The sequence below is a fragment of the Martes martes genome (genome assembly GCF_963455335.1).
Source record: "Martes martes genome assembly, chromosome: 16".
NCBI classification, from domain to species: Eukaryota; Metazoa; Chordata; class Mammalia; order Carnivora; family Mustelidae; genus Martes; species Martes martes.
This window is the reverse complement of record NC_137904.1, coordinates 26196190-26209313: the sequence shown is the minus strand read 5'-3', so window position 1 is coordinate 26209313 and position 13124 is coordinate 26196190. Positions and strand designations below refer to the sequence as shown.

The following is a 13124-nucleotide window of genomic DNA, read 5'->3' as shown; positions in this document are numbered from 1 at the left end:
AGTTTGTCTGAAATCTGCATAAGTTTGCCAAAAGAACCTATTTGTTAGGAAACCCCGTCTCTCCTAGTTCCCCTCTGACCATTTTTCATGTGCAAAGAGATGTTTTCCTAAAGAGGTGACCAGGTGGGTGTGCCCTTTGTGCTCAGATCTTGGCATTCAACACTATTTCATATCTAACTCAACACACTGGCATCCTTGGCCTCATCCCCCCCCCCCCTTTTAATGACATAATTTTCCAGTGACATAGGATCACCATAGTTTGGCCATTCTCCTGATTGTTGGGCATATAAACTTTTCTTAGTTTTGTTTGTTTGTTTTCTCCTCTATCATGAAAATCCTCACTGTGAATACCTTTGTACTTTTTCTTTGCTTTTGGGTTATTTCCTTAGGGAACCCACTAGGGTGTGGAATTGCCAGATGAAAGGGTATGAACAGCAGTTCATACCTGGTTCTTATTACACATCAAGCTTATGAACTTGCCTTTATAACTCCAAGCACTTTCAGAAAACTGTTTTGAATCTAATGTTGTGTGTTAGTGCTGTAGGCTGCAGAGAAATATTAAGTGAGTAAGTTTAAACACCGTTGAGCTAAAGAAATATTGATTAGAAAGGAGAAGGCAAGGCTGAGGTCTGAAGGAAGGAAGGAAGGAAGGCAGGGGGGTTGGAGGGAGGGAGGGAGGAGAGACGGAAGGAGACAGGCAGATAGGCTGAAAACCCTTAGTTTGTAAAGGTGAGTTCCTACTTTGTGGCCATGTGGTAGCTCTCAGCATGCAAGGTCATTTGGAAGTTGAGAGAGGAAATATTTTGTGTGGCCTTCTCGACCTTACTTTGTCCAGTGTGACCCTTATAGCCATGGATGCTTCCCTAAACCTTTCCCAATCACTAGGCTTGTATAGTTTGGGCTCTGCCCAGGATGGCATCACAGGAGCTAGGAAGAGCATAACTCCAGATGCACAGCAGAGACTGAGAACCTAGCTTCTGTTTTCACTTCCTTCATCTCCCCAAAGATCTTTGCATTGCTGTCCACTTTGTTTTTTCTCCTTCTAAACTCCCAATTTCCTGCCTTTCTAATTATTACCAACACGCTGGAGTCAGACCTGGGTTGGAACCCCGGCTCTACAGGGTGTGACATACACCGTGTGACCCTAGGCAGGTCAGACCTCTCTGAGCTTCATTTTCTTCATCTGGAAAATGATGTTTAACCCAGTGCCTGATATCTAGCTCAGTGAATGGTTGCCTTATGTGATTATGGCTGTTTTTGTGGCTTAAGCTATGCTTAAGCCAGCAACAGAGAGAATGGGATTGGAAAGAAAAGGTTTCTATGTCTCCATCTGTACAGTGGGAATAATATTACCCACCTGGGAGAGCTGTCATGAAGAATCATTACATGGTGTACATAAGGGGGCAACTGGGTGGCTCAGTGGGTTAAAGCCTCTGCCTTCGGCTCGGGTTATGATCCCAGTGTCCTGGGATTGAGCCCCGCATCGGGCTCTCTGCTCAGCAGGGAGCCTGCTTCCTCCTCTCTCTGCCTCCCTCTCTGCCTACTTGTGATCTCTGTCTGTCAAATAGATAGAAAAAAAAAAAAAAGAGCAAGTGGTAGGTACTCTGTGTTCTTTTCCTCTCCTCTCCTCCCCTCTCTTCCCTTCTCCTCCCCTCCCCTCCCCTTCCCTTATCCTACCTCCCCTGTCCTGCCCTTCTCTTCCTGTCTTCTGTTTAGATAATCACACAGACCCACATGGCTGCCAAAGAATGTACTTAAATCGTTCCCTTTCTGCTCCTCTGGTGGGTGGACAGGCAAGATAAACTAGGAGTAGAGAAACCCGAGGTAGTGGTTTGGTCAGGTCATTTATAAGGGAAAGTGAGTAAACACACCGCTAGTGGCTGAGGCAGGGGAAAGCCATGGCTAGGAGGAAAAGCAGCCTGGACGGAGGCTTTTGACAAATCAACCTAGCCTTAAATCTGAATCACTGCAGAAGGTCTGTCTACAAGACAGATTCAGAGCTGGTTACTTAGTGCTCCCGAAAGGAGAGGTGAGAGCCAGGGTAGGATTAAGTCATGGCCAAAAACAGTTAAGGAGATAGTCAAGGAATTGTGAATAATATGCCTAATTGTACCTGGGGTTTTATATTTCATTAAATCCTATTTTAACTGTGTGCCTTTCATAATATGAGCGGATGGTAACTACTGGAGAAGGTTATTGTGCTTAACAATTTTAATGAGAGTTTTGTTATGTGTATGGGAGGGGAAATTGGGTAGAAAAGTGTGCAAGGTTCCATTGCTCTGTTAACTTTATGGCCGGTGTTACAACCAAGGCTCAGTTATTCAAGCTTAAACCCAGAATAAGCCAAACTGGGGGGAGGAGACTGATGATTAAGGTGGTCTGAGCTTAGAAAGTAAGTATCACAAGTCAACAAGATGCCACTGGGAGCACAAAAGCTCACAGCAGGAGGAGGACATGGATGTGGACATCGTGGGCATCATGGATCAGAGCATCCTTAACATGGGACTGTACTAGCATGGCCTCTGGGCTCAGAACCTATCTCCAAGATTCATCCCTGGGGACAGTCACAAAGTTCTCCAGGAGGTGGCGTGCGAATGTGAAAACAAATGGCAAAATTAAGTGGAAAACTGGGAAGGGGTATGGTGAGAACCCTCAGACCAGTTGAGGGGAGATCCTCCTCTAGACCCTCTCAGTACCCTGTGCTCATCTCTGGCAAAGCATTTATCATGCTTTTAAAATGATCTATTTTTTACCCATGTCGTCCACTAGGCTGTAAGCTGAGGCAGGGGCCGATGTGAACAGATGTCACATTCTCAGTGCTAAAGACAGTGCCTGACATGCTCTGGGGACTCAATAAATATCTGTACAGTTCTCACTTCCTGCCAATGACAACCCACTTAATTAAGAGTTTGTACTCTGGAGCCCAAATTCTTAGGTTTCAGTCTAGCCACCATCTGGACAAGGTACTTATTCAATCTTTGCCTTGGTTTCATCTATGTAGAAGAGCTGTACTGGTGGTACGTATCTCATAGGAATGCTGTGAGGATTATGTGAGTTAGCACATGTTCATGGAGCACAGCAACTGACACATGGTGCTCAATCAATGTCAGCTATCAAATATTGCCATCATCACTATCCTCACCATCACCATCATCAGCATCACCATTATCATCATCATCACCAAGATCATCACCACCATCGTTATCACCAACACCAGCATCATCATTGTCACCATCATCATCACCATCATCATCTTCACCATCACCACCATCTCATTATCACCATCACCATGATCAATACCATCATTATCACCACCACCCTCATCATCATCAACACCACCACCATTATCACCACCGTCATCATCACCAACACCACGACCATCATCACCACCGTCATCATCACCAAAACCAACACCCATCATCATCACCAGCATCACCACCATCATCATCACTATCATCATCACCACCATTATCACCATCACTATCATCATCATCATGATCTCCATCATCAGATCAACCTCCCAGTGAACAGGAGCAAGATGCTGGGCTCTGTACACCAATTTCTTCTCCCACGTTTAACTACATGGTCATTTTAGATCATGAGGCACTGAAACCCTGTGGTTCTCTCTGTAGTATGTTTTATCTACTCTACATATTAGTCACAGAAACTTCTGAATCCCGACCTGGCTTTGTCTGTCATCCAATGCATGTTTGGACCATCTTCCCAAAACCAACCAGAGCTGTGTGCTCAGGGCACTCAATATGTGTGTGTGTGTGTGTGTGTTTGTGTGTGTGTGATAATTAGTCTAAGTAAATATGACCAGAAAATTAAATCCTATGCAAATATACCTTGTAATACTTTCCAGAGGCAAATGGAAATATCTTTGCATTACTTGCTATTTGAGATGATCTCCACAAGAGCTTCCGTCCACCAGTGTACCTAGCAAAGAGTTAATGAAAAAATCTGATAATAAAATGATAAGCTCTGTGTACCACCTTTTCAATAGGACCCTCTGTCCTTATTGGATGGGAGAGCAAGACAATGTGAAATGAGAAGTTGCAGAAAATAACAGAAGTTGGAATGAGGTGTCAGAGGAAGGCAACCATAAAATAACTGAAAATACAGGGGAAAAGTGTGAAGAACATGGTCTACAATTACTCGAGTAAATGGTATTCACAGAATGGAACCATTTGTGTAAGAAAAGGGGACATACGGAGGCTAAACGCACATATGTATATTCACGAAGTTCCGCTAATAGATTATACAACAAATTGATGGCCTTAGTTGCCTCTGGGGAGGAAAAATGGGTGGCTGGGGGAGGGGAACGGGTAGAAGGACTTGCTTACTAGATAGACTCTTTATCCTTTTGTCCTTTTAGAACCGTGTCAATATGGATTTCAAAGTGGACTTTAAAAAAGATATTTCCTAGAGTGAGCCAAGAGGGAACTGGAAGTTGGAATTTGGATTCTAGTTCTGCATTTTTCAGTACCAATCTGTATGATTTATAAGCGAGCCTCTCCGCTCTCCCCTCTCCCCTCTCAGCTTCCTCCCCTGAGAGAGAAGGGGTTAAATTAGAGTCAATATCCAGCTCCCAGCTTTCAGGATTTGCCATTCCATGTGGAGCACTGGGTTTTAGCAGAGCTCCCTCCAACCCTGCAGAGCATGAGCCTATCGGTCCGCTAGCCTCTGGACCTGTCCTTCCAGCCTCTGACCTACTCTGGTGGTTGCGGGCCCTCTTCTCCTGTAGCTTAGTGCTGGTGAAGGATGGGCAACTGAGAGTTTGAATTCCAGTTAAAATGAGGGTGGCCAAAAGTGCAAGACATATAGATAGATAGATAGATAGATATCTGGTGAGTCTAAGAAAGAGCCCAGGAAAAGAGAGAACTAGGAGAAGTTAAGTGTAATACAAGAAGGCCATGCATTGAATGGGAGAAGCGGCGGGCATGCCGAGGCATGGGGAAAGGTAAGATGGACCAGCAACCCCAAAGCCAGCCCTGTGGTGGAGGGTGAGAGGGGCGGGAGGCAAAAGTGTGCAATGGACTAAGACCACCCTGGAGAAGTCCTCCTTGCCCTTTTCACCAGCGCAGGAATCTCCATCATGACCCCTGGGCATTTGCTCAGGTCCTGGGACATGGCAGCCAGGCCTATGATGGCCACCACAGAGGCCACCAGCAGCATGAACTAAGGAGGTATCAGATAGGACCACTAGGTTTCAGGCAGAGGTTGGGAGAAGAGAAAGGGAAGAGGAAAAAAAAAGGCGGTGGGAAGAAAGAAGGGGAAAGGAGAAGGAGGCAGAGTGACAGAGAGCCAAGGTCAGTAGAGATGGAAAAAGAAAGAGAAAAACAGATTTGGGTACACAGGTAGACCCACAAGAGCCCACCTGCCCCCTAAGATCAGTGAACTCTAGTACTGAAGGTCATATTGACTCATTACCATAAGCAGGGCCACCAGGAACCCATCGTTAGGGACCCCTCTCTCCACCCACCACGTCCAGTACATCTCAGAGCTAAGAGGGCAAATAACGCACAGCCGTCAGAAAGACGAGGGCCAGGAAGACCAAGTAAAGGGCTCCCAGGGCTCGGTGGTCACCTTCTAAGGATGTTGACCTCCAAGATACCACTTCAAGGGCAGCAAGTACAGGAGAAAGCATTGTAGGATCTGGTCACATTTCTCCTGAGAAGAAAAGACTCACCTTGAAGAATTTGCTAGGTAGGCAGACTGGTGGAACCCCATTCAGCATCATCGTACTTCAGTTCTGTAAAGTATTTTGAATGGTTCCCATGTGCAGAAAAGATCAAACTTAGTTGTGCGGGTCTCCGGAGATAAACTAGGGGAAATGGGAGAAATGAACAAAATGACAGATTCCAAGTCGATGAAAGGAAGAAGCTTCCAATGCTGCCAGATGTTCCAGAATAGAACTGGTTCCCGGTGGACTGTTCCTGAAGGGGTGTGTAGGAGGGATTCCTGTAGCAGGAGGGAGCAGGGCTGGGTGGCCCCTCAGTCGCTTTCCAATGCCGAGTCTCTGAGCAGTAGGGACTAGGGGCAAACAGGAACATCGGGGGCCTCCCAGGAAGCCTGATCAAGTCATCAAGTGTTGGCTCCAAAAATTGGATCACAAAAACAGAAGATCATGGGGCGCCTGGGTGGCTCAGTGGGTTAGGCCTCTGCCTTCGGCTCGGGTCACAATCTCAGGGTCCTGGGATCGAGTCCCGAGTCGGGCTCTCTGCTCAGCGGGGAGCCTGCTTCCTCCTCTCTCTCTCTCTGCCTGCTTGTGATCTCTCTCTGTCAAATGGGTGAATAAAATCTTAAAAAAAAAAAAAAAAAAAAAAAAAAAAAAAACAGAAGATCACATTGGCTTAAATTGACCTCCCCCTCCCAACAAACTCATTTGATGCGAGGAAGAGCTTATGCTTAACAGGGGTAGTCACATACCAGAAAGCGTGCTGGCCGGCCAGGAGGGAGGCTTTGCTGTCACTGCACGCAAACATCACACAGAAGAAAAGGCCAGAATGCCAGGTGTGGGGCAACAGATGTTTTAGAGATAAACAAGAAAAGGGCGATTTTCTTGAAAGCTTATTATTGGGAAAATCACAATGCTAAATTCTAATTTCTTGGTGGAGAGGTTATATGGGTCAGCTCAGGCACTGCCTCGCAAATCTGTTTTTCTGGCCAAGTGAGGCTGCCAGATCGGGAAAGCTAATTCTCATGTGCTGTCATTCAGCACAGCGCTGAGGGCAGACGTGGTATGGGAAAGGGTTTGAGAGCAAGGGGGCCGGAGCCACAGCCTGGGTTCAAGGGCTGTGTGGCTTAGGGTGAGTAGTTCAACCTCTCTGTGCTGAGGATTTCCCTTCTTCAAAGTACAGAAAATAATAGTATTTACCTCATACAATTATTTTGAGCATTAAGTACTCAGAACACTTGTTTTTAGTGTAAATAACTTAGAACAGGCCCTAGTACTTAGAAAGTCCTATATTTATTTTATTATATATTTATTATTATTTATCACTATACTTTTGCAAGAAGCATGGTGGAAAGAGAAAATCTTGGACTTTGGAATGAGTTAGAGCTGAGTTCAATTCCTGATCTCTGAGCTCTTGGTTCACAAATGTAAAAAGAGGACCAAAAATTCCTCCCTTGCAGGGCTGGAGTTAGGAATTAAATACGTTTGCATGCCCAGTTCAATGCATGACATACAGAAATATTCAAGAAATCCCAGTTCCTTTCCCCTCCTTCTGTCTCAGTGTGCTTCATTGTCATGCTAGGCACTGCGCTAAGAGGTAGGGACACAACTGTGAATGAGGTGTAGTCCCTGTCCTCGAAGGGTTCATGTCCAGAAGGAAAGTCTGGATACACACAGTGACAAGGTACTACGGCAAGGGCCATGAGGGGTCCAGTTTCCTGGCAGGTGATACTTAAGTTGGGGCTTTAAAAAAGAGCAGACTTTGCCGAACTGGTAGAAGTACTGGTCCGGGACATCATGGGGGTAGACAACTCACTACATACGTGTGCCACAGAGAGAGCCATCGATCCTTGTGGAGGGTCACTAGGCATCCCTGTGTCTACCTCTGGATTTCTGTGCCAAGACCCCAGGAGCCTCTGCAGGATACCCCTCCTCTTTCTGGGAAAGCAACCCATCTGGAGAACTATCAGGAAAACCCAAGGCACAGAAGACACTCAGGCAACCCAAATCAGCAGGTGTACATTTCAAGAGGGAAACTGCCAGAAAAGAAACAGCCCCCAGCAGCTGAACAGATCAGAAACATAGAATGCCCTAAATGTTTCTGTAAGACAGAGCTCTGTGCCGGCCCAGAGTTAGGACTCTGGAAGACGTTATGTGCTTGCCCTGGCCGCTTCTTTCGCAACTGCGCTGAGCTCACAAGGTCATCCCACTTTAGCTGGTATGTGTGTCACAGGAAGGCAACCCACAAGACCACTAGGACTAGGCTGGGAGCACCAGGGGATGAGCCTCTGGTAGAAGCCCCACAAAACTGGCAGATTCAGAGCCTTCTCCCCCAAAGCCAGCAACAGACAGCTCCAAGGACCCCAAAGACCCCCTGTGCACCACTTACTGCCAGGCAGCTGCGGGAGCAGGATTCCAGCCCTGCCCTCCAGGTGGCTGGCCCAGAGAGATAAGACCATGGGCTGCAGTAGAAAGAGCCAGGGCTTTGGGGACTGGGTGCCGAATCCCAATCCGTGACTTGCAGGCTGTATGACCTTGGGCATGTACTTGGCCTCTCTAGTCTCACCTGTGAAATGGAGCTAGCAGTACACTATGAGTATGTTTCGTCCAGCCTCCAAAACACATAAAAGTAGAATATTACAAAGGTTAAATAAAATGTCCAAAAGTGCCCACAGGTTAGCGGGAGCCCCTAAGCCTGCCCAGGAGGGAAGGGTGACATCATCAGCCCTCAAACTGTAGGATCCCAGGGGTGAGAATGCAGAGATGAAGACTCCTGTCCTGGGAAGTCACAATCCTCCCTCCTGCCCTTCCAGGAGAGCTGTACTGGCTGCCCGCTCCAGGGCTGAGCAGCAGGTCCTTCCAACCAGTGGTGGGGGCACAGCTGGGAAGCTCCTAAGAGGCAGAGGTCACCCTGCCCAGCACCTCAACACACATACAACATACCACACACCCAGACACACACGCAAAACACACCAACCCACACACCACATCCAGGAACCCTACTCTGTATTGGCACATCAACACACCCATTCATAGCCACCACCAAGTGCACACACACGTGCCCACACAGAACACACACATCAGCCCAGGCACCCTATCCTACACACATCACACCCCCTCGGGTAGCCACAGTCCGTCATCTACAAATAAGCTCACATGCGCAAGATACACAGAAATACCCGTTCACACATACACACGCACAGCCTACCCACACTCAGGGCGTGACACCCTCACACACTTGTTCACATGCCCACACTACAGAGAGGATGACTCTCCGTAGGGCCCATCTCCCAGCCTGGAGTGTTCTCGCACTTATCTACATAGGGCCCCACAACCGGTTGTACCCCACATTTCTCCCACAAGCCCGCACCCCCGGGGCACATCTGTGCAGCGCCACCCCCACCCGGCAGCCGGCTCCAGCAAGAGGCTTCCCGCTCGGTGTGCAGCGGCCACAGTGGCCAGGAATTAAAATGCAGCGAGGAGGAGCCGGGCGCGTCAGCACCGCGTCTCCAGGAGCGCACAGCGCCCGCCGCCGCCGCCCCGCCCGCCCGGAGCCGTGGGGCCAGCGAGCTGAGGAGCAGGTGCTCTAAGCCCAGCCGCGCCAGCGTCGCGCGGCCGCTGCCCAAGTTCGCCCGGGGCCCGAGGAGGGCCGGGCAACCGGGAGAGGAGCGCAGCCGGCCTCGCCGCCGCCGCCGCCGCCGCGGGCTTGGAGTCTTGAGAGAAGGACGCGCGGAGCAGCGAGTTCGGGTCACCCCGCCGAGAGGTGCAGCCGGGGCTCCGCAGTCCCCAGCTCCTGGCGCCGCCGGGGCAGGGAGAAGAACAGGCAGGGGGACAGCGAAGCCGGCCTTTTCTGGAGACTCGAGGCTCCCCGGAGAGTCGAGGGGAGAAGCGACACTTTCCTCTGGCCGGAAGCCCGGAAGGGGCCCAGCAGCGAGCAGCCTCCCGCAGGACGCCCCGAGAAGCCCCAAGCCCCGGGCGAGAGCGGGCGCGTCGTACGCAGGGCTCGGGCGCGGGACTTGGGGGAGCCTTCGAGGGTGTCGGCCGAGCGCAGCCCGCGGAGCAGTGAGCGATCTCGCAGGGAAGGGGACGAGCGCAGCGGCCGGCTGAGCGACCCCTCGCCCCGGTACACACCCACCCCACCCGCGGCGCCCGAGCCGCGGTGCGCCTCTGGGGGCGCTCGTTCCCTGGCGCCTTCTCTCCCGGGTCCCAGCACCGCTGGGCTACCGGCTGGGCTGGCGGGGCCCTTAGGGATGTCCAAAGCAGGCATGGTGGCCGAGTGGCTGCTCTCCCCGGACCAGCGTAAAAGCTGGGGTTAGGCGGAGCAGGGGGGACTCGGCGCAGGGTCCCCCGAGGTCCAAGACGAGGGAAGGCGGGCGCAGCGCCCGGGCACCGGAGAGGCGGCGCCCGGTGGGGCCCCTCTAGAGGTAGCGGCCGGGCCAGGCACTCTGCAGGAAGACTAGGGGCCCGGAGAGCCCGGGAGGCGCTCGGGAGAGGCCAGGGCCAGGGGCGGCGGGCCGAAGCAGCTCTCCGTCCCGGGCGGGCGCCCGCGGAGGCGGCGGCGGCGGCGGCGGCGGCGCCGGGCGGGCATGCCGCGCCACCGGAGCTCCTTTCGGGCGCACGCTTCCCTGGCGCGGGCTGCGCGCGGCGGCTGCTGCTGCTGCTTCCACTGCTGCTGCGGACTCCCATGGCGGCTCCGCCCGGCCGGGGCTGCCGCCGCTGCCGCCAGCCGCGGGCTGAATGAATGAGCCGGAGCGGCGGAGCCCGGCTGCCCGCGGCCGCGCTCACCGGCCCGGGACGCTTCCGCATGGCCCGCGAGGAGCCGGCGCCGGCGGCGGTGGCGGCGGCCGGGCAGCCCGGGGGCGACCGGGGCGGCGAGCGCGAGCGGGCGCTGCAGGGGCCGGGGGTCGCCCGCAGGGGGCGGCCGTCGCTGAGCCGCGCTAAACTGCACGGGCTGCGGCACATGTGCGCCGGGCGCACGGCGGCGGGGGGCTCCTTCCAGCGGCGGGCGCTGTGGGTGCTGGCCTTCTGCACGTCCCTCGGCTTGCTGCTGTCCTGGTCCTCGAACCGCCTGCTCTACTGGCTCAGCTTCCCGTCGCACACGCGGGTGCACCGCGAGTGGAGTCGCCAGCTGCCCTTCCCCGCCGTCACCGTGTGCAACAACAACCCTCTGCGCTTCCCGCGCCTCTCCAAGGGGGACCTCTACTACGCCGGCCACTGGCTCGGGTTGCTGCTGCCCAACCGCACCGCACGCCCGCTCGTCAGCGAGCTGCTGCGGGGCGACGAGCCGCGCCGCCAGTGGTTCCGCAAGCTGGCCGACTTCCGCCTCTTCCTGCCGCCGCGCCACTTCGAGGGCATCAGCGCTGCCTTCATGGACCGCCTGGGCCACCAGCTCGAGGACATGCTGCTCTCCTGCAAGTACCGCGGCGAGCTCTGCGGCCCGCACAACTTCTCCTCCGTGAGTTGCCCTCCGCGCGACCCCACTCCCCGGGCTTCCCCGCGCGCTCCAGAGTCTGTAGGTCCTCCCCGCCCCCCTCCCCCAGGGTAGGCCACCAGGCCATAGGCGGTGAGGTGACATCATTCCAGGACGCCAAGGGGGAACCCACTCTTGGGTCCCCTGAGCCTTGTCCTGCAGGTCGTGGGAAGTTGGACGCAACTGTAGGGGGAGTGACCTTGCTCACTTGTCCCGGCCTCTCCCCTTCCGGTGTCAGTCCCCAAGCCCTCAGCTCTTGTCTTCATGGTCCCCTCTGTGAATGCTAGCCCTCTTTGTCCCGGACCTCACCCCTGATCCACAGGACTCCGGGCAGTTGCCCAGGGTCTGGGGTGAAGGGATGCGAGGAGAGGGAAGCACATCTTACTTGTGGGTTTGTTGTTTTTGGGGAAATCAACAAGAAGCTCTTCAAAGGGGGGCCACCAGCAAAATCGCGCTGCTCTAAGCAGCTTCTGCCTGAGTTGAAAACACTTGGAATCTAGGGGGACTTGGGAGGAAACGCCCAGAGTATGAACCGACACTGAAACTGTAGCTGGTTAGGTGGAGAACTCGGCAGCCCCTTCTGCTGATTTTTTAATAAAGCTCTGTCTTAAGCATCCAAGGGAATTGAGAACAGTGGGCATCTGTGGGGTCCTTGACCCCTGGAGGTGAGAGTGAGTCCTGGGCTAGAGGAGCCATCTCCCTGCCATGGGGGAAAACAGCCTTGGAGAGATATTGATTCGAACACCAGGGGCCAGGAGAAGCTGTGCTTGGGTTTGTAAACCATTTGCTGTGCTGGTTCCCCCACGCTGTGGGTCTAGATAATGCAGCTGTCAGACAGAAGGTATCTGCCTTGCACGGTCTGCCTTGGAGGAGTTCTTGTGCCAAGCCCCAGCATGGCACAAGTCTGTCTAGTCATTCATGTGTAAACGCCCCTTAGGTGGGTTTGGGTTTTTCCACTAATGTGGGAAAGGTGGGCTGTGTGTTTATTTGTCATACTCTGATGGTGATTTTACCAGCCCTTTTGCCTCCCTCCTGACAGTCTTGTATCTGCCCAGGTTTTTCCTGTTGTGGTAAAGGGATGCCACCGTTCCAACAGGTGGTGGCTCAGATGCCTGTCAGGCCAGGCCTCTGATTGGCTAATTGGGCTCGTCCTCGTCTAGGATGGTGATTCTGGCTTCGGTCTTGCTCTCTTTGCATTGCTTTATGGAGAACAGCCCTGACTTATCCATTCCCTAAACACCCCTTGCTTTCTGGGCTTTTCAGCCTGCCTTGGAGGAATCCCTAGCCTGCTGGTTCCCCTGCCTGCTTTAGCAAGCAGAGGCTGGTAACGCATGCTTCCAAGTGACTCCTTTCTGTCGTCAAGCACGATGGTGACTTCTACAGAGATGAAGGAATGAGACGAGCAATGCCTTGTTTATGTTTGGCTGACCACTACCTAGCAGCCTCTAAAGTTAGACAAAAGTTCAATGTTATATTCAACTATCAGCAACCCCTGGCTTCAGCTTCAAGTTGTGTAACAGGGCTTACCAAATAGAATCATGCATGATGGCTCTACACGTGTGCAGAATTAAATCCCAACAGCCAGTGTTCACTTTTGACTTTCCCACAACCCTGCATTAGCAAGGAGTTTTCTTCCCTTTTTACAGATGAGAAAATGAGGCTCCATGATGCTCCAAAGCTCAGAGCCAGTAAGCTGAAAGTTCAGCTTTGCAAACCATCAGATGCGTTACATGGAAGCCACGCATAGCCTTCCTCTCTGAGATGGGGCCTCTCTTCTATTAGAAGACCCCCCTGCGTAGGACCCTTGCCCTCCCCCACCCTACCAGCTCCCACCCCTTCTCTGAACATGGCTGGGAGAGTGGCAAGTGGAGCCCCCCCTAGGGGGTGCAGGTAGTCATAGCCTTGGCCGCATGCTATGGGGGCCTAACCCACCTCATATGGAACCTTCAGGAACCACCTGACCTCAGTCTCCCC

The 13124-nt window shown here is 52.7% G+C and overlaps 1 protein-coding gene across 2 annotated transcripts in view; it reads left to right on the top strand.

Annotated features, from left to right (window-relative positions):
* The window catches only part of ASIC2 (acid sensing ion channel subunit 2), a gene marked incomplete at its 5' end in the record, with an annotated part of 981828 nt that overhangs the window by 713726 nt on the left and 254978 nt on the right, over window positions 1–13124 (top strand). The window contains one exon of one of the 2 annotated variants that reach the window (XM_080825771.1): window positions 10422–11135. The exons of the other annotated variant lie outside the window; for it this stretch is intronic. Coding sequence (XP_080681897.1) covers window positions 10422–11135 — 714 coding nt within the window. Of the gene's footprint in view, window positions 1–10421; window positions 11136–13124 lie in introns of those variants that run through there. 2 annotated transcript variants of the gene reach the window in all.